Source organism: Dendropsophus ebraccatus, chromosome 8 (assembly GCF_027789765.1).
Source record: "Dendropsophus ebraccatus isolate aDenEbr1 chromosome 8, aDenEbr1.pat, whole genome shotgun sequence".
Taxonomy (NCBI): domain Eukaryota; kingdom Metazoa; phylum Chordata; class Amphibia; order Anura; family Hylidae; genus Dendropsophus; species Dendropsophus ebraccatus.
In genome coordinates, this window is record NC_091461.1 from 65,942,786 (window position 1) to 65,970,036 (window position 27,251).

The window sequence follows — 27,251 nt, forward strand, 5'->3', positions numbered from 1 at the left end:
AGCAGCAGGACTGTGGAGTTGGATTTAGAACTAGTTTTGGCAGGAGTCGGAAAAAATGTACCGACTCCAGCTTTAAAAAAAATCTTAGAACAATTTAAAATTGAGTTTTGATATGAATTTTATTAGTTTTGCTCATTAATATATATTATGAGCAACATTCTAATAGGACACTGGCGCTATTACATAAGCGTGGTTGAAGAAAAGTTGTCGGTCACTATTTGGCAGTTTGTTTCTGAGCTGGAAGAGTCCATTGTGTGGGGGGAGAGATCTGTGCTGTTCTCTTCCTGGATGCTGGATGACTGTATATGAGCAGCAGTGTAATATGAAGATATCCTGTGTAAGGCTAGGTTCACACTGCGTTTTCAGCATCCGTTTAACGGATCCGTTTTTTTTAACGTCCAGAAAAATAGGGTCAGCAACGTTTTTTTGTCCGTTTTGGTCCGTCAAAAAAAACGGATCCGTTTTTTTTTACAATGGAAGTCAATGGAAAAACGGATGCACACAAATGAATCCGTTTTTTGCAATCCGTTTTTCATGCGTTTTTTGCAAAAAACGGATGCGTTAAACGGATGCTGAAAACGCAGTGTGAACCTAGCCTTATATAGAGAAGGAGGAGAAGACATAAGTACTGTAGCAGTAACCTCTGTCCTCAATGTGGTGTTTTTCTTCAGTGTGCTATGGCTGCAGCTGTGTGTGTGTATGCTATGGCTGCAGTAGGATGTGTATGTGTGTGTGCTATGGCTGCAGCTGTGTGTGTGTGTGATATGGTGTGCCCCCACAGCCACAGTGACCCCTCTATATCGCTATGTGTGACCCCCTCTATATCACTATGGCTGATATCTATATTACAGGTATCTGGTATTGTTAGCAGTCTTTCTGTGTGTATGGTGAATATTTAGTTAGAAACATAGACTGTTAGCAGGAAAAGACCACCTGCTCCATCTACTCTAGTTGTGAGTAGTTCAGGACATGGAGGCTGTAGACTGACAGCATCCACTGCGCACACAGGAGAATCTGCTTTATATACAGTATTCCTTTATTCCCTCAGAAGTTGCCCCAGGATCATGTATGACATTGGGGAGAAGCTGCTGAGCCAGTGTGATAAATAACTCCCCTGGTATATGACCGGCCATTTATGAGGAAGCAGGAGTTGGAGCTGCGGCTTACTGACTCCCCAGGTCGATAAGGGGTTAAGGGCACAGTGAATTTTGGCCTTAAAAGGGGTAGTTAACAAAAAATAATAATAATTTTTAAATGCACTGGTGAAATTTGTCACTTTTATTAAAAAATCTCAAGTGTTCCAGTACTTATCTAGTACTTTATCTAGTAGTGCCTAGTGATCTGAGTGTGAGTTTGGGCATTTTGGCCCTATTTGTTTGCCTATCCTTTAAGAACCCAAGTCCTATGGACTGAAAACAAACAAATAACACATTTTTACCTCATCAGACGGTAACGTTGCAAGAGGTTTAATAACAGCAGCAAGTGGGACTTGGGACTGTTTCGCCATATCTGACGTGGCAGGAAAGTTATATGAAGTACATCTTATGTAGCGTGGACTTGCATTTCCTAAATTGTGAAAAAAAAAAATCAAGGGATCAAGAGTGGACGATTTAGGTAAAACATAGCCTATAACTAGTATATACATACTGACTTGGTAGGCAGGCAGGAATAGCGCAGCCAATTAGCTACTATTCACAGATAAACATTTATTTTTCATATCATGGAAAGTATTAATCATACATCTACACAAAGCCAAATGTACCTTGATCTTTGACCAAGAAGTTTGTTGTAACAAGTGGTGGAACTTGTCCCCTCAGCCCAGTGATAAAAGGCTCAGAACTTCTGTTAGCTCTATCGTCTTCTATTACCTGAATCTGAACAGACACAGAGCAGAATAAGAAAGTATCCTTAGGAAGTAAAATACATACATAAAATGTCTTTACTATGCTACATATACCAGTGACACAAAACTAAGCCAAGTGCAAAATCTGTGTTTTTTTAAACATAAAAGGAAAAATTGCATAGTGAGTGACAAAAAAAAATAAAAATGTTCCGCAACTGGGAAACATGAACATGTAATGTACTATGGTACTTCACATTATAGATAAATTATTGGCAAAGAAAATCTCTGCTAAATCCACCACAGTGAAGCAGCTGGCGTACACACACATTACGTATACAGATTTCAGTTTATTATATATACATAAATACGAAGGCTATATTTACACAACGTAATTTTTGTATTGATCGCGGCTGTTGTTGCACATTACAACTACGGGCGTAATTAATACAAAAAATACATTGCATTGAAAATGAATGGGATCCCGGACAGAGTGTATACACATAGTATACACTTCGGGCGGGATCGCGAGCGGCTGCAGTAAAAAACGGACATGTCAGTTTTGTGTGGCCACTATTCATTGAATAGTGGCTGCACAAGCCTGACAGGTCACACAATGGAGAGTGCGGCTCCAGCATCCCAATTCAATAGAAGTGTTAGAAGAATAGAAGAATTGAAGTTTATCCCGTCCGGTACTGCAGTGACAAACTTCACTGACACTGACATACGTAGTGTGAACCTGGCCTAACATACAGTAGCAAACATGTTGTTTTAGGCCACTTCTTACAACAAAACAGTCACATTTGTGTATGTGACGAGCATATCACTTTTACGTGGTGTATTTTGCCATGTTTGCCGTCTGCATTAGGCCAGATTCACAGTCTTCTTTTGCACATATTTTTGTGTGTATCAAGAACTAAAATACGTGACAGGAATAGGTGTGCAAAGTGCGTCCTTAGTCTTCAATAAAGATACATACAGCAGTTCGCCCTCTCTCCGCACTTCCTTCCCCTCCATAGAGACAGCTTGTAACCTAATCCCTCAATATGTCAAGACATTTAAAATTAAATGATCAATGCAAGGGGGGGGGGGGGGGGGAGAGGAGGAGAAGTGTCTCATAAGTGAAAAATTGACATTTGTCTCTAGTGTTTTACAAAATGTATTCTATTCACAAATACTTCTGATTAATGCAACTTCTGTTGATCCAGGGACTCTTTAAGAGTCACCACTTTCTACTAACAATTAAAGTAGCCCAGAACTTCAGAAGAAATGTAACAGCCTTACATGCTATACTCTATAAGAACTCAGAACAAAGGAACAATGCTTCTTTTCACACCTCTGGTGACACTATGCTCTGTTACTTAGCTCCATGTCCATTTAAAAGGAACCCATAAATTATACATTTCTGCCATGTAAATATATAAGCATTCTCATGGGTACGCAACACAATCCCAGATGATACCGATCATGGATATCCAGCTCAAGTATCACTTCTGAGAATATTACAGAAAAGGATTTGAGAATGGGTACCTAGGTCACCAGTCACCTGGCAGGAATGGTTTGCTAAGAACCATGTTACAGGTTAGCTGCTGCTCAGAAACCTGTTTAGCACAGGTACAACCTACCTCTTACTATCCCTTCAATACATCCCAAACCTAACAACTATAACCTCAAAGCAATCCTGTGTTCTCAGTCTAAATTTCCAAAGCTAGTTACACCAACTACATGGTTACATATAGTCGTCTTCAGAGCAGGACTTACCAACATTATGGCCACTTATTATCTACATTGCATGTAGACTAATATATTAAAAGAAGTTGCTAATATATAAAAGAGGCTGTCCAGGTGTATAACAATAGTGACCTATCCCACAGCATAGGCCATTAATGTCCGATCGTCACCACACATTTGCCGATAAGCTGTTCAGGGGAGCCACTGCACTGGGACCTATACACAGCGAAAAGTGTCGGGAGCCCTGCGTCGTCTGTGTACTGGTGGTGCGGATTACTGAAGCTTAGCTCTTATGTAACATGCAACACCACTACAGAGTAGATGGTGCCGCAGCCTCCCCTAACAGCAAATTGATGGGGGCGGCTTCTGTCAGTCATTTACGGATTATGCAGTGAATTTTTTCAACATGGTACCACCACAAAATTACTCAAACACTGAGTCTGTCACATAACTGTGGTCTTAAAATAAAATGATGGAATAAATAAAAAGTGTGTGTGTGTATTTTGCAGCTCCCAAAAGCTGGTGTACAGTCATTTGTTTAGTGCCTTGTAAACATTGTCTCTCCCCGGAGTCCCAGCTTACAGAAGCTTTAGGCTATGTTATCACTTGGGAAACAGGAAAAGGTGACTTGACACAATTATAACCCTCAGGTAATTTCATGGAAATGTTAGGTCTCTGATTTTATTTTTAATGCAAATTTTGGTGCAAAATCTGGTAACAAGTACTGGGAAAAGTTTCATTTATTTCCCCCCTTTGGTTTCATACTGCAATCAAAGAAGAGATATGAAATGTATTAATACATATGGCTCATACATGGATGCTTTAGCACAAATTATACTAAAAACACCCAGACAGAGAACACAGTGAAGGCTGACAAATTTTTCCTTTGATGGGTTCTGTAATACCCTTAGCCTTCTCTAAAAGGACCACCTGTTCAGATGAACATTTTTGCTGCTCTTTTTATTAGCCATCTACAGACATCCATATAATTTGCCCCTAGTGTATGTAAAGGTTTCTCATACCGAATCATCCATGCAAAAAGCACAAAATACAGACAATATTCACATTTGAGTGTTTGTTACCCATAATACAGCAGCTCACACAGCCAATTTTCCCTACAGTGCTAAGAGTCAGGCAGCCAGGGCTTCTAGATCCATAATCCATATTTGACCAAAGAACAAAAAAAATAAATAATTTTCTCACATGCTGGCTCTGGTAGTCTACATAGTTGCGCTAAACGTGGATGAATAGCACAGAACTAGATGACCCAAGGGTAATTGTTTTATATGGAATCATCAGGCCTAGCTGCCTTCTGACACACAGAAAACACAAGGTTGTCTATATGGCTTATGTAGCCCATAGAGCCACAAGGAAGTTGTGCTGTTAGCTGAGTGAACACAGTGGTACACAATCCACTACTGACACTGTACAAATGAAGGGAGCAGAGGAGTTAGGGTTGGAAGGAGACATGCGTTAGTGAGGTGAATGGCATGCACGAGAAGTGAGCAAGGGCACGATGAGCACACAAAGACCAAGGCAATGAAGCACACTTCACTTACTGGACTGGGAATTGCATCTGGGTCTATCCTGTGCCTTGTTTTCTGCTGGGGTGGCAGCTCATTAAGTTGCTTTATTGTTTAAAAGACGGGTGTAAGCGATGCCACAAAACAGCAAAGAGAAAGAGAATTAAAGTATAATGAAACAAAAAATAGGAGGAAAAAAAAAAAAAAAAAACACGGGAGTGAAACACATTCACCCACCCTCTCTACCCATCCAAGGAGGTAGATGGCAGAGGCATATCATGCGTTTACTTGTCCCACAGAGGGACAGTAATTGACTTAGTATGTCAAGTATAATACAAACCAAGAAAACCATAGAACAAGCTGAACATGTAAAGAGAAAAGCATTCCATTGTCACAGCTCAGATTATTCACACAACAGACAAAACCGCAGCTATGGGACCATGGGCAGGTTAAGGTTAATATTCAAAAAGTTGTATGTGTGAATAGAGGATGTCGTTTATACGGCACATAACTAACACAAATAAAAAACCCAGTAGGGAACATTTACATAGGTTGGTACTGTTGTAGCAGAATATTGTTATCACTATCACTCACGTGCTGCAGGTATGGCTGACCAAAGTATAATGAGTATGGAAGCTTTAAAGCATACCAGGTAAAAAATTTTGTTAGGAAATCAACAGGGGTTGTGATCGCAAGCAGTTTTGCAATATACTTTTTTTTTTGCTTTCTATGTTTAAATCAATGTCACTCATATATACGATGATGGTGCCTGCCAATATTTGGTCTTACGTGTTTAAAAAAAAAAGACCAGACACAAAGTCCCAGTCCTTTGCGTGCTCATGCAAGGAAAGACACCCGTTCATCATGCAGGTTGTATAACATGAGGGCCATTAACTTAGGCTAATTATACTATTGAGGCTGGGTTCACACTACGTATATTTCAGTCAGTATTGTGGTCCTCAAATTGCAACCAAAACCAGGAGTGGATTAAAAACACAGAAAGGATCTGTTCACGCAATGTTGAAATTGAGTGGATGGCCGCCATTTAATCGCCCCCCTTCCCCATGTTCCCCAACCCCCGCCCGTGTACCCGTAAGTGTGGTGCATTATACATACCTGTCACGTGCCGACCCCCGTCTCCGATCTTCTGTCAATGACTTCATCTTCAGACGGACGGCCGAACAGCTCCGACTGTCCCTAGTGCCGGCCGCCCTCTGCAGCGTCACCAGATGCTCAGCCGCGATTGGCTGAGCAGAGTTAGGCTCAGCCAAACGCGGCTGAGCAGCTGATGACGCGGCACGCGTCATTGGCTGCTCAGCCATGATTGGCTGAGCACAGTTACGCCCGAAGATGACGTCATTGACAGAAGATCGGAGACAGGGGTCGGCATGTGACAGGTATGTATAATGCACCACACACTTCCGGGTACACGGGCGGGGTCGGGGAACACGGGGAAGGGGGCGATTCACAGACATAACATACATTACAAAGTTTTATAACTTTGTAATGTGTGTTATTTTGTTAATAATTTCTTAGCGCCGCACTACCTCTTTAAGGTGCCTTTACACAGAGAGATTTACCTGCCAGATTTTTGAAGCCAAAACCAGGAATGGATTTAAGAAGAAAAGTCTCAGTCTTTCTTTTATGACCTGTTCTGTTTATAGTCTGTTCCTGGCTTTTGCTTCAAAAATCTGGCACCCTAAAGGGGAACTATCAGCAGGTTAGGCAAATCTAACTGCAAATCTGCACAGGAGAAGCCAAGGAGGAAGGTATGTGTCTTACCTTTCTCCATTGCGCAGTGCTGTTAGTCGTTTGCTCCACAGTCTAGTGAGACGATTAGGAGCACTGGGGCACCAGTTAGGGCCCTATTCCACCGGACAATTATCGTTTGCATAATCGTTAACGATCTCAAACGACCGCTATTGCGAAAGACCTGAAAACATTCACTCATTTCCATGGAACGATAATTGTTACTTATGATCGTAATTGCGATCGTTTTTCTTCGCTATTGCGTTCATATCTACTGCGAACGACCGAACGATGTCTTATTCAAAGCGAACGATTTGCGAACGAGCAACGATAAAAATAAATCCAGGTCTTATAAAGCGATCAACGATTTCTCGTTCGGTCGTTAATCGTTAACTGCATTTCAACCGAACGATTATCGTTTAGATTCAAACTATTTAACGATAATCTGAACGATAATCGTCCGGTGGAACAGGGCCCTTAGAAGCACTGCCTCACCCCCCCCCCCAAGCGCTGATCCGCCTCTTTCTAATGATAATGAAGAAAGCCAGCCGGAAGTGGCCCGGATCAGTGCTATGGAGGCGGGCAGTGCTCCTAATGAGAGACCCAGTGATCCTAACAGTCTCACCGTGGAACTAAAAAACTGCAGGTTAGATCTGTCTAACCTGCTGATCGTTTCCCTTTAACTTTTGCCAAATATATTATCAACTATGCATGCTTAGGCTATATTCACACATAGCATTTAATTAGCGTTAATCAGCAATATTTTGCTAAGAATTGTGAAATTGCAGTAAAATAGTGCTATTTTTTCTGAGATTCCACCAAAATTGTTGCAAAAAAAGCGCTATCTTATTGTGAATTGTGGCAAAATAGCACTTATTAAAGGGGTTGTCCAGCGAAAATTTTCTTTCATATCAACTGGTGTCAGAAAGCTATATAGATTTGTAATTTACTTGTATTTAAAAATCTTAAGTCTTCCCATACTTATGAGTAGCTGCATGTCCTGTGGGAAATGTTTTATTTTGAGTCTGACACAGTGCTCTCTGCTGACATCTCTGGCCGAGACAGGAACTCTCCAGAGCAAGAGAGGTTTTCTATGGGGATCTGTGTGAGTCAGGACACTTCCTGGTGGGGGGTGGAAAAGACAGGGAAGGGAGGCAGATAGGTGATTGAAGCATATTACACAGTTATATAACTTTGTAATGTGCTTCAATTACTGGGAAAAAGTTTTTCATGGCACTTGTCCTTTAACTTGGAAAAAAAAAAAAAAGATTTTTGCTGGACAACCCCTTTAATGCTAATTAAACACTATGTGTGAACATAGCCTAACCAGGAGATAATGCAATTAGTATAATGTCACTGAGGTTACAGAGGTTTTGGTGTTGTGTAACAGGAGAGCTGACCAAACAGTGTGAGCACCGCCATGATTCTCTGCTACTAAATGTGGACGCACAGCAGCTGTACACTTGCACAATGAATGTGGACACACAGCAGCTGTACAATGGGATAGTGGCCTTAAGTATAAATAGTAATTAAAACTTAAAGAAATTAAAAGAAAATTTGGAGGGAAAAAGGATATTTCAAAACTGTGTGCAGTCACAACCAGTTTCTTTTTAATTTTATTTTTTTTGTGCCTCTTAAGGGTACATTCACACTTACAGGATCCGCAGCAGATTTGATGGTGCAGATTTCAATGTAACTAAATGATTGAACAGAGCATCAAATCTGCTGTGGATCCTGTACGTGTGAACGCACCCTTAAGGTGCCTTTCGAGAGGAAACATGGCACAGGACTTATCTACGTGCAGCATGGTAACTTGGTGGTTATCTATGTTCCTTCACAGCACTGGGGTGCACAAACTTGACCAAGGACATTTGCCTGGTATTTGTATGTACTCCATGGATTGTTTGGTTCACCCTCATACGCTAAAACATACTGATAGGAGAATAGGCTTCCTATGAAATTGTCTAGTGTGTTTCCCAGGGTTTATGGGGGCACTAATGGCATGACGGGAGCTACTGGACAAAAAGTTCAGACCTAACCGCTGGAGTCGAATGTTTGCGCAGAACAGATTTACATTTACAGTTATAATTCTATTCAGATATTACACTTTTTTCATTCCAAGGAAACAAGCAACTTAAATTAAAAGAACAATACAGTTTAATAATCATATCAACCAAATTAACTTACAGGGCTGGGGATGGAGTCTGGATCCAACCTCTTCTGTGCAGGAGGTGGTGGGGCAGGAGGTCCTGGTGGACCAGGCTGGTTAACATAATTGGGGGCGCGAGGATATGCTCCAGGCTGTGGACCCCTAACTTGTCCGGAGGAACCTAGAATTCAACAGAACACAGGGGAATTAACACTTAGGTTTGCGTCATTTTACTAGTTTTAAGTTATCTAACCCCCCCCCCCGCGTCCAGCTCCAGGCACTTCTATTTATACAGCACTGACCAAAGTACGCAAAGCAGCGAATGAGGGGAAAAAGATTTGGAACCACTAAAATCACAGATAAATATTTTACCAGTTCAATTTGATTTCAGTCACTGCCAAACGCCCCCCAAAACCAAATAAAAAAATTAAAGTATTTAACAGACTGTTCCGTAACGTCTTTATCATTCTCTATATACCAACACCCTTTATTCCATTAAGACCAATGGAGCCTCACCACAGAGGCCGGCCCGCGTCCAGTGCTTCAACCTGGGAATAGAACGGGGCCGTACGCAGAAATCGGGCAGTGGTTCAAAAAAAAGGACTGCAGCACAGACTTTCTTGCGCCAGTGGCGTTCTGTTCATGTTAAAATCTTAAAGCAAATGTACAGCTGGTACAATAACTTTAAAAAAGAAATCCATTTACAGTGATATAGATACAGGCAAGAAGATAGCATTAATAACATTGCTGAAGTTTAATCTGTAACCATCACTGATATTACAATAAGGGCACGTACACTTTTTATTTAAAAAGTCTATTTAAAAACATGAACTATTAAGTATTTTGGTGTCTTTATATTCATAACACTCTCTACCCAGACCACACAGTAAAAATAAAAACACTTCATTGACCCCAATAGCTCCACAAACACTTTACATGTAATTCAGTTTAGATTTTACCATGGCATTTTTAGCAGAAAATAAAAGAATTACTTTATTTTTCATTTTATAATGACTGACTTTTTAGCAAGAATCTTGCTAAAAAGTGCCTGCGTCATATATTCGGTGGACATGGCGACCCGACAGTACCAGACTGCCCTGCCTGTATCCTTAATGTTCAAGCACAGTACCTGACTGCTGGGTGAAATGTGCAGCTGCACAGTCCTCTCCCTTCTCCTGCTTGGCGCCTATCAGTAAAATCAGCGCTGTGCAGGAGAGGAATCCGGAGTTGATATGTGTCACCTCTAGATTCCAGCATTTAAAAGCTCTGTGGAACTAACCCAGAACAAAGGTGAAAGACCTGCAGGATTAGTCAAATGACAGTGAGGAGTGGGCACTACATATACCGTAGGTAGGGACAATCTGTATTAAAATTTACGTGTCTATCTGTAAGTATGCAGCAGAGCGGTTTGTGTATGGTGATGTAGCACAGGCCCATGTGTGTCTGTATATTGATACAACACTGTGTCCCTGTTTATGTAACACAGTTGTTTATGTTCATGGAGTGTGTTAAAGGGGTCCTGTAATAGAAATCTTATTAACATTAATTTTTTTCCCCCTATTTTCATTTGTTTAAACCAGGGGTGCGCTTATAGTCAGGTGTGTCTTATAAAGCAAAAAATACGGTAATCATGTTTCTCCCATCTCACTGTTTTTGGCTCAAAAACACTGCGGCCAGATAGTAACCGAAAGTCAATTGGGAAAAAAAATTGTCAATTCACAAGTCAACCTGACAAACACTCTCGGTAAGGAATAAACTAACTAATCTAATTGTCTTTATTCAGCAACAGAAAAATTCATTCATAAGCAATATGCTCACCGTTCTGTTGAAGAGGAAACCCTCCAGATCCAGGTGGTGGCATTGAAGGAGGCGGTCCAAGAGGACCTGGCATCATGCCAGGAACTGTTGGGAGAGTTTGAGCTGGTGATAAATTGTTTGACTGAGATAAAGGTGGTCCAGATGGTGGTGGAGGACCTCCTGAAATAGGTGGAGGATAGTGAGAGGCTGGTGCAGCTGGCTGATAAGGATAAGCATGTGGAGAAGGTAGGCGCTGTGGAGGAGGGGGTCCAGTAAATTGTTGGGATGGAGGTGGTTGGACTTGCGGTAAACTAGTAGGAGGCATTCCTTGGGACAAATTCATAGCAGCTGAACCTTGATTACTGGAATATATGTTGTAAGTACTTGACGCAGAGTCAGGAAAACTTCCAGTGGACGGTGGAAGAGAACTATGTGAACCTAAAGCACAATAAAAGATCACAAATAAGTAACATGCCTAAACTCCAACAAGCCATAAAGGTTCAAATCTGCTTAATGAACATTACATTAGAAAACTGTGAGAAAGAAAATTTACTGATTCAAAAAAAAGCACATGTACATGTAATGCAATCTAAATCAGTGCTTCTCAATTCCAGTCCTCAGGCCTCACCAAAAGGTCATGTTTTGAGGATTTCCCATACAAAGAAAACCTGTGATAATACCTGATGCACTGAGTATAATTATATCACCTGTGAAATACTAAGGAAATCCTCAAAACATGACCTGTTGGTGAGGCCTGAGGACTGGAATTGCGAAGCACTGATCTAAATAAAACAAAAAATACTTCTCACCAAAACCAGCTGTTGGTGGTGGTGGAGCAGGTGCAGGCACACCACCAAGATGCATGCCCATCATTTGGTTAGTTAACTGCTGTGTACTGGTTGAAGATGGAGGGTATTGCTGAAAATTAGTTGCTTGAGGAAGAGTTCCTGTTTGAATATATGGTTGAGATACAGGTGGTCTGAAGCAGGAAAGAAAATAGAAAAAAAAAAAAAAAAAAAAAAAAAAGATATATATATATAAACGTGGCATATACACAATTAACCTGAGATTTTTTTGTGCTTGTATGCAACACTAGATAATCATGTTAAAAAGAAAACAGGGAAACAAGTCAAATGCTCCAAAATAATACATAATTAATAATTGCTTACTGCATATTTAAAGGGGTCTTCTACTCAAACTAACAGGATAGGGAACATGTGTAATATTACGGGGGGGGGGGGGGGGGGGGGGAGGATTTGGCAGCACACCTCTGCATCTGACTGCTTAAAGATGCTGGTCCATTCTGCATGTCACCCTGGGCGCCATAATGGTTGTACTGCATCTGCTCTGAAGAAAGAGACATCCCTGCTGCAGATGTGGCACCTGATGTCGGTGGAGATCTCACAGGACCTGAACAAGAAAAAAATAGACATCACAAGTTATGATCACATGAAGCAACACACCTAACAGCTCCCTTTGGTGTTTCAGCATTAACTCTAAGTTAACCTCATAGTACAATGAAATAGGCATCAACTATTTACAGTATTCCGAAGACTACCTACCAAACATCAAGCCACCACATATGACCTTAAAGGGGTACTCCAGCGTGGGGCACTTTTGCGCTGGGACCGGGGACGAGGTGGGCGAGGGAAAAGACATCCACTCACCTCCCCAGTTTCAGCGGCTTCCGGGTGTCTGACGCGGGCCTGACGTGTGACGTCTCAGGTCCGCTCAGCCAGTCAGTGAATGAGGGAACCGGGGAGGTGAGTGGACGTCTTTTCCCTTGGCTACCTCGTCCCCGGTCCCAGCGCAAAAGTGCCCCCACGCTGGAGTACCCCTTTAACTAAGCGGATAGGAATTCCTTTGTTAGATGGTTAACTAAGAGAAGAAATTTACCTATATAGTGAGAGGAAATGGGAGAGGAAGTGCCAGATGTGAAAGAATCAGGAGACCCTTTCTGAGGGAATCCCGAAGTAGAAGAAAAACCTAGAAATAGAAACAGGAAGATGATAGTGTAAAGTGGGCGAAACACAGAAACAAGAATTCAGAGTATGTAGATAGCATTCATTTCACCAAATGAAAAGCTGCAAACACAAAACTGCTATGCTCTGGACACTGGGCCACATAGAAAAGTACATGGAAAGGAATTGTTACTGATCTTTACTTTAAACATGGGATATTCTCCATTACAACAGTAAGGCCTTGTTCACAAGTTCTGTAAATTAGTCTAATTGCGGATCCGGGCCCATCAATTTCTATTGGGCTGTTTACACTGTCCGTAGTTTTACGGATCCGTAATCTGTGCCACCAAAATTACTAACAAAACATAGTATGCACCATAATTGCAAGTCTATGGGAGCATCAGTAATTTCCAAAAATTACAGATCACTTTGACCATTCCTACCTTATTAACTATGATCTTTAAAGGGGTAGTGCGGCACTCAGAAAATATTCACAGAATAACACACATTACAAAGTTATACAACTTTGTAATGTATGTTATGTCTGTGAATCGCCCTGTTCCCCGTGTCCCTCCACCCCCACCCGTGTACCCGGAAGTGTGGTGCATTATACATTACCTGATCCGTGTCGAGGGCCGTCCGCCATCTTGTGCCAAACGTCTTCTTCGGACGGACGGCCGAATCGCTGCCACCCGTCCCCCCTCCGCGTCACAACTGTGCTCAGCCGCGATTGACTGAGCACAGTTATGCTCAGCCAATCGCGGCTGAGCATCGGATGCCGCTGCAGAGGGAGGACGGCATTCGTAACAGTCGGAGCTGTTCGCCGTCCGCCCGAAGAAGACGTCGCTGAATGAAGATAGAAGACTGGTGTCGGCACGTGACAGGTATGTATAGCGCACCACACTTCCGGGTACACGGGTGGGGGTGGTGGGACACGGGGAAGGGGGCCATTCACAGACATAACATACATTACAAAGTTGTATAACTTTGTAATGTGTGTTATTCTGTGAATAATTTCTGAGCGCCGCACTACCTCTTTAACTATGATCTGCAAAAAATATGGATGCACTTATGGATACATTTTTTCCAGATCACAGATGATTGCGAACATAATATAAGGTCCTGGAAAACTACTGAACGTGTGAATGAGGCCAAGAGTAGGGGGCACAGTGCTTTACATACGTATTGCTGTACCAACATGTCACATAAACCCAACACCATAATGCAAATGCCTGTATTAGGCTATGTTCAAACATTATCATATTTCAGTAAAGAACAGATGCTGATTGCAATGGAATCAGCGTCCGTTCTTTACTGCAGGGGTGGCAGTGCACTGAAGTCAACGCCCATTCTTTAGAATGGCGTTAAAATAATGTACATGCCTATTATTTTAGGACGGAAATAATAGCTGTTCACACAAGGTAACGTGCGGTGGCAGCCGCAAAATGCATTAAAGTGAATGGCTAATCAATTTGTGGGCACACCCGACGGTGCCCGCACGTCAATTGTAAAAACAAAATGTTCCCGCAGCCGATATGGCTGCAAGAATGTCCTGAATGCAGCTCAGTGGCGGATGGTTGCTATGCAACGGACGCTGTTAAACATTGTGTGAACATAGCCTAAAAAAGTACTCTGACTAGTTGAGCTTTTTGCTAGTGCACTAGAAAATAATCATCTATTCTGACCAAACCACGCTCCCCTGGGGTCCTCCTGCAGTGTCTTCGGGTCCCCAGCTGCCACTTGTCACAGCAAGGGATAATTACAAGGGACAATCAGCCAATTACTGACTGAGAAAGCGTCCAGTCTAAGTAATTAGCCGAGCGGGCTGTCACTGGCAAGATGAGTCCCGTCTCGGAAGAGGCGATGGGAGCTTTCAATTAGGGACCTGGAGAGGCTGAAGAAGGCCCCCAGGGGAGCATGGTTTGGTTAAAATAGGATGATGATTATTTTCTATGGAGCCGCAGCACTATAGCAGAAAGTTTAAATGGCTGCAGTTCCCCCTTTAACAGGGTTATAGCTTTCAAATTTAGCTATTACACAGTCATAATGTAAGATACACAACGCAAAAGAGGGACTAAAGCTGACCATCTTGCAGAACAAGAACATTATCTGTAGTTTCCTCCATAATTACTTTACCTAGGCAACAGTCTGACATGTTAGAACTCAAGGCCATGTTATTAATGTGGTGCATGACTGCAAGAATACAGCCACTCATTACCCTGAAAAGTCTCTTCTAGTTCCATAATTCCTATAAAGCTTCTCATACATGGTATTTTGCACTTTAAGAACAATAACTGTATAAGATAAAGGTAGCTGTGTGCATTATACTGTCAGGACATTATTAATAATTAAGCTTATTATTTGGGACATACATTAGAAATTATAATCTATGCTTTGATTCCATGTTAGGTTTGTAGATTAGTTGCCGGATATTAGAATGAATCGCTTCCATCTTCAGCAATACAGTCATATGAAAAAGTTTGGGCACCCCTATTAATCGTAATCATTTTTAGTTATCAAATTTGTTTTTTTGCAACAGCTATTTCAGTTGAATATATCTAATAACTGATGGACGCAGTAATATTTCAGGATTGAAATGAGGTTTATTGTACCAATAGAAAATGTGCAATATGTATTCAAACAACATTTGACAGGTGCAAAAGTATGGGCACCTCACCAGAAAAGTGACATTAATATTTAGTAGATCCTGCTTTTGCAAAAATAACAGCCTCTAGTCACTTCCTGTAGGTTTTTATGAGTTCCTGGATCCTGGATGAAGGTATTTTTGACCATTCCTCTTAACAAAACAATTCCAGTTCAGTTAAGTTTGATGGTCGCCGAGCATGGACAGCCCACTTCAATGATCCCACAGATGTTCAGGTCTGGGGACTGGGATGGCCATTCCAGAACATTGTAATTGTTCCTATGCGTGACTGCCTGAGTAGATTTGGAGCGGTGTTTTGGATCATTGTCTTGCTGAAATATCCATCCCCGGCGTAACCTTAACTTCGTCACTGATTCTTGAACATTATTCTCAAGAATCTGCTGATACTGAGTGGAATCCATGCGACCCTCAACTTTAACAAGATTCCCGGTGCTGGCATTGGCCACACAGCCCCAAAGCATGATGGAAGCTCCACCAAATTTTACAGTGGGTAGCAAGTCTTTTTCTTAGAATGTTGTGTTTTTTTGACCCATTAAATAACGCCTTTTTGTCTGACCAAACAACTCAATCTTTGTTCCATCAGTCCACAGGACCGGTTTCCAAATTGACACGGGCTTGTCCCAATGTGCTTTTGCATATCTCAGGTGACTGTGTGTGGCGTGCTTGCAGAGACGGCTTCTTTCCCATCACCCTCCCATACAGCTTCTCCTTGTGCAAAGTGCGCTGTATTGTTGACCGATGCACAGTGACACCATCTGCAGTAAGATGATGCTGCAGGTCTTTGGAGGTGGTCTGTGGATTGTCCTTGGCTGTTCTCACCATTCTTCTTTTCTGCCTTTCTGAAATTTTTCTTGGCCTGTCACTTCTAGGCTTAACATGAACTGTCCCTGTGGTCTTCCATTTCCTTACTATGTTCCTCACAGTGGAAACTGACAGGTTAAATCTCTAAAACAACTTTTTGTAACCTTCCCCTGAACAACTATGTTGAACAATCTTTGTTTTTTAGATCCTTTGAGAGTTGTTTTGAGGAGCCCATGATGTGACTCTTCAGAGAAGATTCAAATAGGAGAACAACGTGCAAAGGGCCACCTTAAATACCTGTTCTCATGATTGGATACACCTGGCTATGAAGTTCAAAGCTCAATGAGGTTACCAAACCAATTTATTGCTTCAGTAAGGGTCCTTTTACACGGAAAGATTATCAGACAGATTACCTGCCAAAGATTTGAAGCCAAAACCAGGAGTGGATTTGAAAAGAGGAGAAATCTCAGGCTTTCCTATATGACCTGATCTCTGTTTATAGTCCATGCCTGGCTTTGGCTTCAAATCTTTGGCAGATAATCTTTCCATGTAAAAGGGCCCTTAGTCAGTAAAAAGTAGTTAGGAGTATTCAAATCATGAAAATGATAAGGGTACCCATACTTTTGCACCTGTCAAATATTTTTTGAATGCATATTGTACATTTTCTGTTAGTACAATAAACCTCATTTCAATCCTAACATATTACTGTGTCCATCAGTTATTAGATATATCAAACTGAAATAGCTGTTGCAAAAACCCACATTTTGATAACTAAAAATGATTAAGATTAATAGGGGTGCCCAAACTTTTTCATATGACTGTAAATCCACAGAGCTAGAGTAGATTGAAGATACAGCTGTTAAACATTTCTGTAACATAGGAAAATACCATTTAGAATACCTTGTGAGGGTACTTGCTGTGGGTAACCATGCACAGGTCCATTATACCCTGGATACTGAGGGCCTCCCGGCACTGGCTGTCCCCCATAGCCTGGCTGTTGGTATCCTGGGGGTAGGGGCTGCATGTAAGGTGTGGGAATATGAGGCTGGTTTACGTTCATCTTAAGTACATCCCCAGACTGGTCCTCTCTGCTGAGACAACAAAGTATAATCACATTTTCTGACAAGACCACTGGCAGACATTTCAATAATTACCATAAGCCGACATCAGTCCACCAGATTCATATCATTAACATCCGAACATGTTAGGACAAGGAGACACGCGGTACAGTTCATATATCCGCAAAAAAAATTAAAGAAAAATGCTTTTTTTTCTCCTGAGCAAAGTGTCAAAGAGGCTTTCCCACGCTCCTGAACTGCTAAGGGCTGTAACTCTACCCTGCGGCCACAAACAGGGATAAGGATGGAAAGGACCACAGGGAACAGTTACAGCTCTTAGCAGTTCAGGAGCTTGGGAAAGCCTCTTTGACACTTTGCTCAGGGTGTGAACACTCAGACCCTGACTATTAAAAATGTATTATGTCTCTCTGACAAATTATTGCTGGGTTCCAAAGAAAAAAAGAAACTGTCTCCAGGAGCTGTATTAAGAGACACAAAAGTATACAATATTCCAGCTATGGGCACACTGCAATAGGCACAGAATCCTAGAGCTTAGCATTGATATAAAAAAGTAAAGTGTAAAAGAAAACTACCATGAGTATCATATTCTATCTCCATTTCAGCATCACACACTGGATACTTTGTAGAAAAGTTCATTACAGCATGAGTGCCCCGGACAATGAGGCTTTGCGTCTCTATAGGCAGCAGTGTGGCACGGGCTTGACAAGATAATCACTCATTCATAGATCCTCACGCCTTGTTTGTATACAGTATTGTTCAGACACCAGCCCTACATGTACAGACCAGATCTATAGCCAGACATATTTTTTTTTTTTTACACCAAACATTAAAGGAGAAGTCCAGCAAAAACCTTTATTGAAGTATTGTATTGCCCCCCCAAAAGTTATGCAAACCACCAATATACTCTTATTACAGGAAATGCTTATAAAGTGCTTTTCCCCTGCATCAAGGCTTCACTTCCTGGATAACATGGTGATGTCACAACCTGACTCCCAGAGCTGTGCGGGCTGTGGCTGCTGGAGAGGATGATGGCAGAGGGATGCTCAGTGTCCCTCCAGTGCCCTGTGTCCTTCTGCCATCATCCTCTCCAGCAGCCACAGCCCTGGGAGTCGGGTCGTGGCAGGGGGACACCGAGGGACACTGAGCATTCCCCTGCCATCATCCTCTCCAGCAGCCACAGCCCTGGGAGTCGGGTCGTGGCAGGGGGACACCGAGGGACACTGAGCATTCCCCTGCCATCATCCTCTCCAGCAGCCACAGCCCGCACAGCTCTGGGAGTCGGGTTGTGACATTAAAGGGAACCAATCACACCGAATATGCCCCTAGTGTTAAAGGGAACCTGTCACCCCCCGTGCTGGGGTGACAGGCTCCCGACCGCCCTTTAGAGCCCCCTATACTCACCTAATCCCGCTGGGTCCCGCTTCTGGAGATGGTCGGGTCACGGAGATCTCAGCCGCTGCAGCCCGGCGCGCGTGGTGAGAGATAAGTCCAACACTCATAGAGAATGACGGAGCGCTGGACTCCCTTGTCATTCTCTATGAGCGAGCGCGCCGGGCTTCAAGCGCCGATATCTCCGTGACCCGACCATTACCAGAAGCGGGACACGGCGGGATCACGTGAATATAGGGGGCTCTAACGGGGGGTCAAGAGCCTGTCACCGGGGATGACAGGTCCTCTTTAAGGAAACGTGCTGGTACATCGCCCAGCACGCTTCCCAAACATCCTCCTGTATCCTTTGTCCCCTCCTTGGTTATGCTGCAATCTTACATTTTTGAAGTTCCACGCTGTATGGTAATAAGGTGTAAGTAGGTGGGCGTATGTAGTCATGGTGTGAGCGGCTGTGAACGCTGTAATCACGCCCAGAGGGGTGTGATTGAAGGAGCTGGCTCTGCCGAAGTCACCCGTGGATTGCGTTCCACGTCGGCGGCGCGGCAACATCCTTAGCACGCCGCGCGTGCGCACTACAGCAGGAGAAGACGCTGATGTTCTACGCTTGCGCAACGTGCTAAAGACGTTGCAGTGCCGCCGACATGAACGCAGTCCCCCAGGTGACGTCGGCAGAGCCAGCTCCTTCAATCACGCCCCTCTGGGCATGATTACAGCGCTCACTGCCGCCCAGGACCATGACTATAGCCGCCTACACCATGACTACATACGCCCACCGTGACTACTTACACCTTATTACCAAAATGTAAGATTGCGGAGGGGACGGAGGGTACAGGAGGATGTTTGGGAAGCGTGCTGGGTGATGTGGGGCATATTCGGTGTGATTGGTTCCCTTTAACATTGTATCCAGGAAGTGAAGCCTTGATGCAGTAGTAAGTGCAAGGAAAAAAAAAACCACTTTATAAGCATTTCCTGATGTATATTGGTGATCTGTATAACTTTTGGGGGGCAATACAATACTTTAATAAAAATTTTGCCGGACTTCTCCTTTAACGGATTAAAACATGTCTGTTCACTGTAAAGAGGCTGCCGATCATGGTGGGCGGCTTTCCCTCGGGGAATAGTGCTGTGCAGCAGTGCTTCTGCAGAGCAGGGGATCGGGAACTACAGGGCTTAGACAGCCCTGCAGTTCCCAACACAAATGGTGGCAGCAGAGAAGGCCATGTCAACCCTCACTGATGCCAGCTAATGGAAATGCACTTGTATATAAAAACTATACATTTATATTAATAAAGTTATATTACAAAGTAATATAACTTTATTAAAGCAATGTATTGGCAAGAGAGTACCTCTTTAACCGTTTCCCTAAACTTCCTATTATTAGGTCACATGAGCATAAAAGAGTAGCCAAACCACCGGATTGGCACACCACCCTAAAACATTTTAGCTTTTCGATAAAACAGTGACTTGTACGTCTATCAACTGTATTTGCGACGTCACAGGTGACAGCCAAGAGGGTTGCACTTTTTTGTTGTCACTGGTGCAAATGTGGGTGTTGTGTCACTGGTACAAATGTGGGTGTTGTGAGAAGTGACCATGTCTGTAAGTGAATCACAAGGCCACCAAACTATAGCGGCTGCCCCAACTCACTGGTGAATAAGGTTGCGTTTACATTTTACTGTTTGTATCATAACTTTTTTTTTTTGTCCATTACAGAAGCACAGTCAACTGTAATAGTTTTATTTATAATGTAATCTGTTTTTAGCATGTGCATACAGAGTTTGGGCATACATTTGGGTAAAATATATATGTTAATGTACTTTACACAAATGCATGGGCAATGTGTGTATGTGGCTGGAAACCAAAGTGATGAGTGGCTCCCTGTTATGTACCTCACAGGCACCATGTCACCAGCCCTGCACCCTATAGCACCATGTCACCAGTCCTGCACCCTATAGCCTATGGCACCATGTCGCCAGCCCTGCACCCTATGGCACCATGTCGCCAGCCCTGCACCCTATGGCACCATGTCGCCAGCCCTGCACCCTATGGCACCATGTCGCCAGCCCTGCACCCTATGGCACCATGTCGCCAGCCCTGCACCCTATGGCACCATGTCGCCAGCCCTGCACCCTATGGCACCATGTCGCCAGCCCTGCACCCTATGGCACCATGTCGCCAGCCCTGCACCATGTCGCCAGCCCTGCACCCTATGGCACCATGTCGCCAGCCCTGCACCATGTCGCCAGCCCTGCACCCTATGGCACCATGTCGCCAGCCCCACACCCTATGGCACCATGTCGCCAGCCCTGCACCATGTCGCCAGCCCTGCACCCTATGGCACCATGTCGCCAGCCCCACACCCTATGGCACCATGTCGCCAGCCCCGCACCCTATGGCACCATGTCGCCAGCCCTGCACCCTATAGCACCATGTCACCAGCCCCGCACCATGTCGCCAGCCCTGCACCCTATGGCACCAGCCCTGCACCATGTCGCCAGCCCTGCACCCTATGGCACCATGTCGCCAGCCCTGCACCCTATAGCACCATGTCACCAGCCATACACACTACTTTTGTTCTCACTTCCAAATAAATAATTTTTGCAGGTTAGGCAGAAAGAGGATACGTTTGGGCGGTTACCTAGCAACCATCAGCCTGTCAGTGCCCATGCTCCTGCAGTCGCCCCCTATACCCCAGGGGAGGTATTAAGAGGTCTGTCAGTCACTGGCACACACAGTACATATTCCCCTGTGAGACACTGAGGAGATGACCGGGGACTGTGTCCCGCTGCTGTGTGGAGGCGAGGAGGCGGCAGACGTCACGTGATGCCCTCTCTGCATCAGGCCGGCGGTGTGTAGGTGAGCAGTCACACCTGTCACTAGAGGCCTGTGCGGCCACTGCCTCCGGCCTCCCGAGTGGGGGAACTGACAGCCTCCCGGCACCGCCATGGCACAGGAAGCCACCAGCCCCGAGGCTCCGAGGACCGCCAGGGCCCCCCTCCTCCCCTTCCAGACCCGTCCCAGCTTCCTGAACCCCAGAACCTGTGAGAGCAGCTCACCTCCTCCCGTTCCGGCTCCTTTACTCACTTCCCGTCCGCTTACAGAAAGCGTCGCCTTCAGTTCCTTCCGGAAATGACGTTTAGTTGGGCTTCTCAGGCTTTGCCACGTCCACACTCCGCCTAGCCAGGGAGCGCGCAGCCTCACAGAGTGCACTGCGCAGAAGCAATACTCGGTCAGCTGACGTTCAACGCGCCTGCGCATTTACAAGGTCTGCCATCTTTAATACTGGCAACACCACTACTGTGATGGATTACACAGTGATAAAATGTGGAAATAAAGTAACACTGTTATTTTATACTGTTGATACCCTGCTTATTTACTGAGGAGGCTGGGGAGGAATACATGTCTATTTAAAGGGACTCCAACCTATCTCCCTCCACCCCTAAACTAAACTAATCTGTACATAGAATAAAGGATGCAGGTTCAAAATATGTAATTTTTAACTTTCTATTATTTTCCCAGCAGTAAAACCATAATGCATAGAGAGGACTACTTAGTCCAAGAATAAAATGAAGTATGCACAAAGTTAGAAATTGCAGGCTCAGAATCGGCCTGTATAATCTATCTACAGATAACTTAAAGGGGAACTCCGGATAAGAAAAACTTGTTTTCTATGAAAAGTACATTAAAAGTTATATAGATGTGTCTATACAATGTATTACCATATCTGTACGGTTCTGCCATACTGGTAGCTGATAGAAATCCAGGAAGTGAAGAAAAATGGCCCCTGAGCAAATCCACATTGTCTCCTGTTCCTTCTGCTCTCCCCCCCCCCCTTAGGAGACAAATATCCCATGCCTCTGTCTTACATTGTGTCTGTTTGCTGAGGACAGGCTGATGATGGAGACAGAGGGCAGGGCGTGATGTCACAGGAAGCTTGGCTGGATCCCCCAATCCCCTGAGTGATTCACCATCTCTGACCGGCCAGAAGCAGGTGCAGCAAGGACTGTGGACTGTGATGAACAGCTGAGGGAAAGCATTGCATTCTAGGAACTGCTCAACCAGGGAGGACAGAAACAAGAAACAGAACATAAGATATGCTTCTGCAGAAGTTTCATTTTTTTTTTTACTTCTACCTGGAGGTCCCCTTTAAGTTTAGGGCTGTTTAAAGATGACAAAGTCCTTTTAATGGTTTACCTAGGTCCATTTTGGAGCCATAAGCAATAAGGGATTGTGAATTTAGTAATATTCCTGTGATCATATTCTTTGCACATAATGGTATTGTTATAGCTGAATATATGGTAAACGTTTTAAAGGGGTACCCCGGAAAGTAAAAATGTGTTAATTTTTTTTTGTACATTGCTTTAATAAACATATATTACATTGTAATATAATTTAATTAAAATAGATGTAAATATTTTTTATTTATATACAACTAATGGCAAAGCCTCTCTATGGCTGCTACCAATGTATATTCTAATGAATAAAAATATACAGTACACAGGGAGAAGGTATCATCTGTATCAGCACTGTGTAATTAGAAAGTGTGTTCAGGCCATGACCAATCAGAAGAATGAGTTGAGAGAAGTCTACATGCAGAACATACTCTTCCAGCTCTGTGTCATGTGACCTGGTCGGCTGCATAATATAAGTCTATGGAGCCATCCAGGCAGGATGGACACAGAGCAGGTAAAGGAACAAATGGCAATGTGGTGGCAGGCCCAGAACGATCACAATTTTTACCTGATGACAGGTATGCGTTCAACATCACTGGGTTAAACATATATCTATTCTAATATAATAGGGCAGACTAGATGGGCAATCTTTTGTTTCTTCCCTGTAGATATATATACTACTTGCAGGTAAAAATGAACTGTAAATGGGCTTCAATGTGCAGATTGATCATAGATGACGGGGCGCTGAGGATGAAGGTAATTTTCTTACATTGATCCTCGGCACTGGGAACTTTGTAGTATATTAGATATGTGAAAGAGGCAGTTTGGTGCACTGGGGTCAGGACTATCATCCTCAGTACACTGATCCAACCTGGTCGGAAGGACACTTAGAATGGGAAGAGAGTGCCACTTCAGCGGGAGAACCGCGGGTTAAAAAAAAAATCGAATAAAAAGAATTTAATTAAAAATAATAGAATAAAGAAATTGAATTAAAAATTGTGGATACAAAAAATTTAATTAGAAAATTAAATAAAAAACATTGAATCAAAAAAATAATTCAAAAAAATAATTAAAAAAATTTACCTAAAAAAATAAAAAAAATCGTCATTAAGCGTGAATTAAAATAGAATTATTTATTCTTACTTATTAATTAATTTATTATTTAAACATTTTTAAAATGTGGAGAAGCACAATATTTCACGAGAAACCAATCTCAGAATTATTTGGATGAGTTATAGCATAACAGAGCGATTACATTAGAGGATTCCATTCAGCCAGGCTGCGCAAATGCAGGACAGCCTGACAGTGGTAGGCTTGGCAGCGTCATTACGCCGTAGGGAGGATAGGGTATGTTAAGAGTCATGACAGGACGAGGTGATGGAGGAAGATGGTGTGTGAATAATGGCCTAAATTAACCTAGGAGGCCAGAGTGTTGTGACCTCCACTCTTTGCTGCTGCCTCTTTGCCTCTCCCAGAAGATTATTTGTCCAATGAGCAGTGAGACACCCTTTTCCTCCAAATGTCCGCGCTGAGGGATATTCGATTAGAGACACAGAGACGCAAAGAGTTGCCAATCCTCTTTTCCATGTAGCAATGCAGAGTGAGAATTGCCTTATTGGCCAATAAATAGCAACTTGCCTCTCTCCATCTTGGTTGGGCACAAGCCAACAGCTCCCTAAGTGGCTTGGACTATACTCCCCGTCGGGACAAAGAGTAGGCTCACCCTGCACTGTTACTATGAGCAAGTGGCGTAGCTACCATAGAGGCAGGGTAGGCAGTTGCTATGGGGCCCATGCAGGAGGAGGGCCCGGGGGAGAAGGTAAGAGCGTGTGTCCTTCTGCCTAACCCCTTATGTAGTGCAGTGTGTAAGTGACCCAATGTTTACTTACATGCTGCAACACAAAAAAAAGGTTAACAAGACAGATCTCTGACCTCTGTTCTCCAGCTGGCAATTATGCACAGTGCTTTCTGTTGTGATTAGGTTAGGGGGGCCCCTTAAAAAATTTTGCTATGGGGCCCCGTGAATCCTAGCTACGCCCCTGCTATGAGCGTTCATAACGAGCGCTCATAGGCCGATCTCCCCTTGTGGTTTCAGTGCTGAGTGATGTCACTGAAGCGCGGACCCGGGCCTCCGGCCACAAGAGTGCAGGGAAGAGGAAACGTGCGGCCCAGATGGGTATTCAGCTACATTCACACGTTCTGTGTTCCACACGGAACACGGACGTGAAATGCCTGTAACGGACTTTCCCCAGCCCGGGAAGCATCTGTGGTAAGATGCTGGGAGGGGGGGGGGACTGTACAGATATGCGCCGCACTGCAATGACAGCGCTGCACAGCTGATTCATTACAGCGCGGCGCATATCTGTACAGTTCCCCCGCTCCCAGCATCTTACCACAGATGCTACCCGGGCGGGGGGGGGGGGGGGGGGGGGGGGAGTCCGTTACAGGCATTCTACGTCCGTGTTCTGTGCGGAACACGGAACGTGTGAATGCAGCCTAAGTGTTTTTTTTTTGTTAGTTTGGTTGTTTTGGAGGATAACTGCTATATAGGAAGGGTTAAGGAGCACACAGGGGTCTATATATAACTGGGGCAGCCTACGTGGGGTCTATATACTTCTGGGGGAGCACACAGGGGATCTATATATAACTGGGGGCAGTCCACATGGGGTCTATATATAACTGAGGCAGCACACAGGGAGTCTATGTACTTCTGGGGGAGCACACAGGGAATTTATATACTTCTGGGGGAGCACACAGGGGGTATATATACTACTGGGGCAGCACACAGGGGTCTATATACTATTGGGGGAGCACACAGCGGATATATATATATAACTGAGGCAGAACACAGGGGGTCTATATACTTCTGGGGAGCACACAGGGGTATATATACTTCTGGGGGAGCACACAGGGGATCTATATACTACTGGGGGCAGAACACGGGTCTATATACTACTGGGGGAGCACACAGGGATCTATATACTTCTTGGGGAGCACACAGGATCTATATACTTCTGGGGCAGCACACAGGAGTCTATATACTACTAGGAGCAACACACATGGGGTCTATATACTACTGTGGGCAGCACACAGGGGTCTATATACTACTGGGGGAGCACACGGGGGTCTATAAAATTAGGAGCAGCACACAGGGGTCTATATACTACTGGGGGCAGCATGCAAGGGTCTATATACTACTGGGGGCAGCACATAAGGGGTCTATATACTACTGGGGGAGCACACAGGGGTCTATAAAATTAGGAGCAGCACACAGGGGTCTATATACTACTGGGGGCAGCATGCAAGGGTCTATATACTACTGGGGGCAGCACACAGGGGGTCTACATACTACTGGGGGTAGCACACGGCAGTCTATACTATATTGGAGCTGCAGAGAGGGGCCTTACTAATAAACTGGGGCACAGGGACACCTTAAAACTATGAGGGCAGAGAGGGGTGTAACTACTATATAGGGGTACAGGGGATGTACCATAACTACTAAAATGTTTCTCTGGCAGATTCTGGAGAGTAGATTCAAAGCCGGGGGAGATTTCAAGGTGACCCACGCTGAATGGAGAGAAATAGAAAAAGTGACAGACTCTGATGAGAGAAGATGCCACCTGTGAGTCAATGGATGTAACTGCACACTGTTTTAGAGTTGTAGTGACAGTGGTCATGGTGTGGCGGTATTATGTAATGGTATCATTGGTGATATCTTCACACTGAGACTATTGTCTCAGCAATGGTGGTGTTTTCCCACTTTTTTGTTGTGTGTGTGTTTTCCAAAAAAAACACTTGTCCCCACGGGGGAGACAGAGGTAGATGTAAGGGACCTACTGCTTCCAACCTAGGTTGTTAATCATGACCTGCAGAGATGGGGCTATGCGATGGTAGCTGCAGCTGTTGTTTACAGACAAGAAGTGGCATGGGGGTCCAGGTTCTTACAGGCAATGTGGTGGTGGTCCATGTGCTACCGCATGAATGTTAAGAATGGGCTTGAACCACTCCCTGAACCGCTTTATGATCACAGATGCTACAGATATGTTTTTTTTACGCTAGCGACACAGAAAAACTGGCACACTACTGATCGCAGTGGCCAGTTCTTTGTAGCAGGCTAGACTGTTTTTGAGCCCCACCAGTGCCTTGAGGTACCCCTCAAGAGCCTGTGCCTTCCTTAATTCCAGTCTGGTAACTAGCTGAGGCTGCACCCCTCCCCCTTTTGACTTTGGAACCACAAGCTGCAGATGGGACCTGACACTGACTCGGTGGAACAAATACATCTTCATGCCCTGATGATGACGACATCTGGGGAACCAGAATCCACATGGGTTCTGCAACATCACCATCATAGTTCTGAACAAAGTTTTCTTCTCCTAACCTCTCTTCTTCCAGTGG

General features: G+C 44.0%; 1 protein-coding gene across 5 annotated transcripts in view; it reads right to left on the bottom strand.

Annotated features, from left to right (window-relative positions):
* SEC24C (SEC24 homolog C, COPII coat complex component) overlaps window positions 1-21,874 on the bottom strand; it is a 42,717-nt gene extending 20,843 nt beyond the window's left edge. The window contains exons 1-10 of one of the 5 annotated variants that reach the window (XM_069980602.1): window positions 21,741-21,874; window positions 17,117-17,304; window positions 12,686-12,775; window positions 12,058-12,199; window positions 11,599-11,768; window positions 10,811-11,227; window positions 9,031-9,173; window positions 5,131-5,199; window positions 1,763-1,874; window positions 1,439-1,566 (exon numbers count right to left, since the gene is read on the bottom strand). In XM_069980602.1, the coding sequence (XP_069836703.1) occupies window positions 1,439-1,566; window positions 1,763-1,874; window positions 5,131-5,199; window positions 9,031-9,173; window positions 10,811-11,227; window positions 11,599-11,768; window positions 12,058-12,199; window positions 12,686-12,775; window positions 17,117-17,276 (1,431 nt within the window). In that variant the 5' untranslated portion in view covers window positions 17,277-17,304; window positions 21,741-21,874. Of the gene's footprint in view, window positions 1-1,438; window positions 1,567-1,762; window positions 1,875-5,130; window positions 5,200-9,030; window positions 9,174-10,810; window positions 11,228-11,598; window positions 11,769-12,057; window positions 12,200-12,685; window positions 12,776-17,116; window positions 17,308-21,322; window positions 21,347-21,740 lie in introns of those variants that run through there. The other 4 variants (XM_069980604.1, XM_069980601.1, XM_069980606.1 and 1 more) reach the window with 4 other exon arrangements.
* Window positions 21,875-27,251: the final 5,377 nt, after the last annotated feature.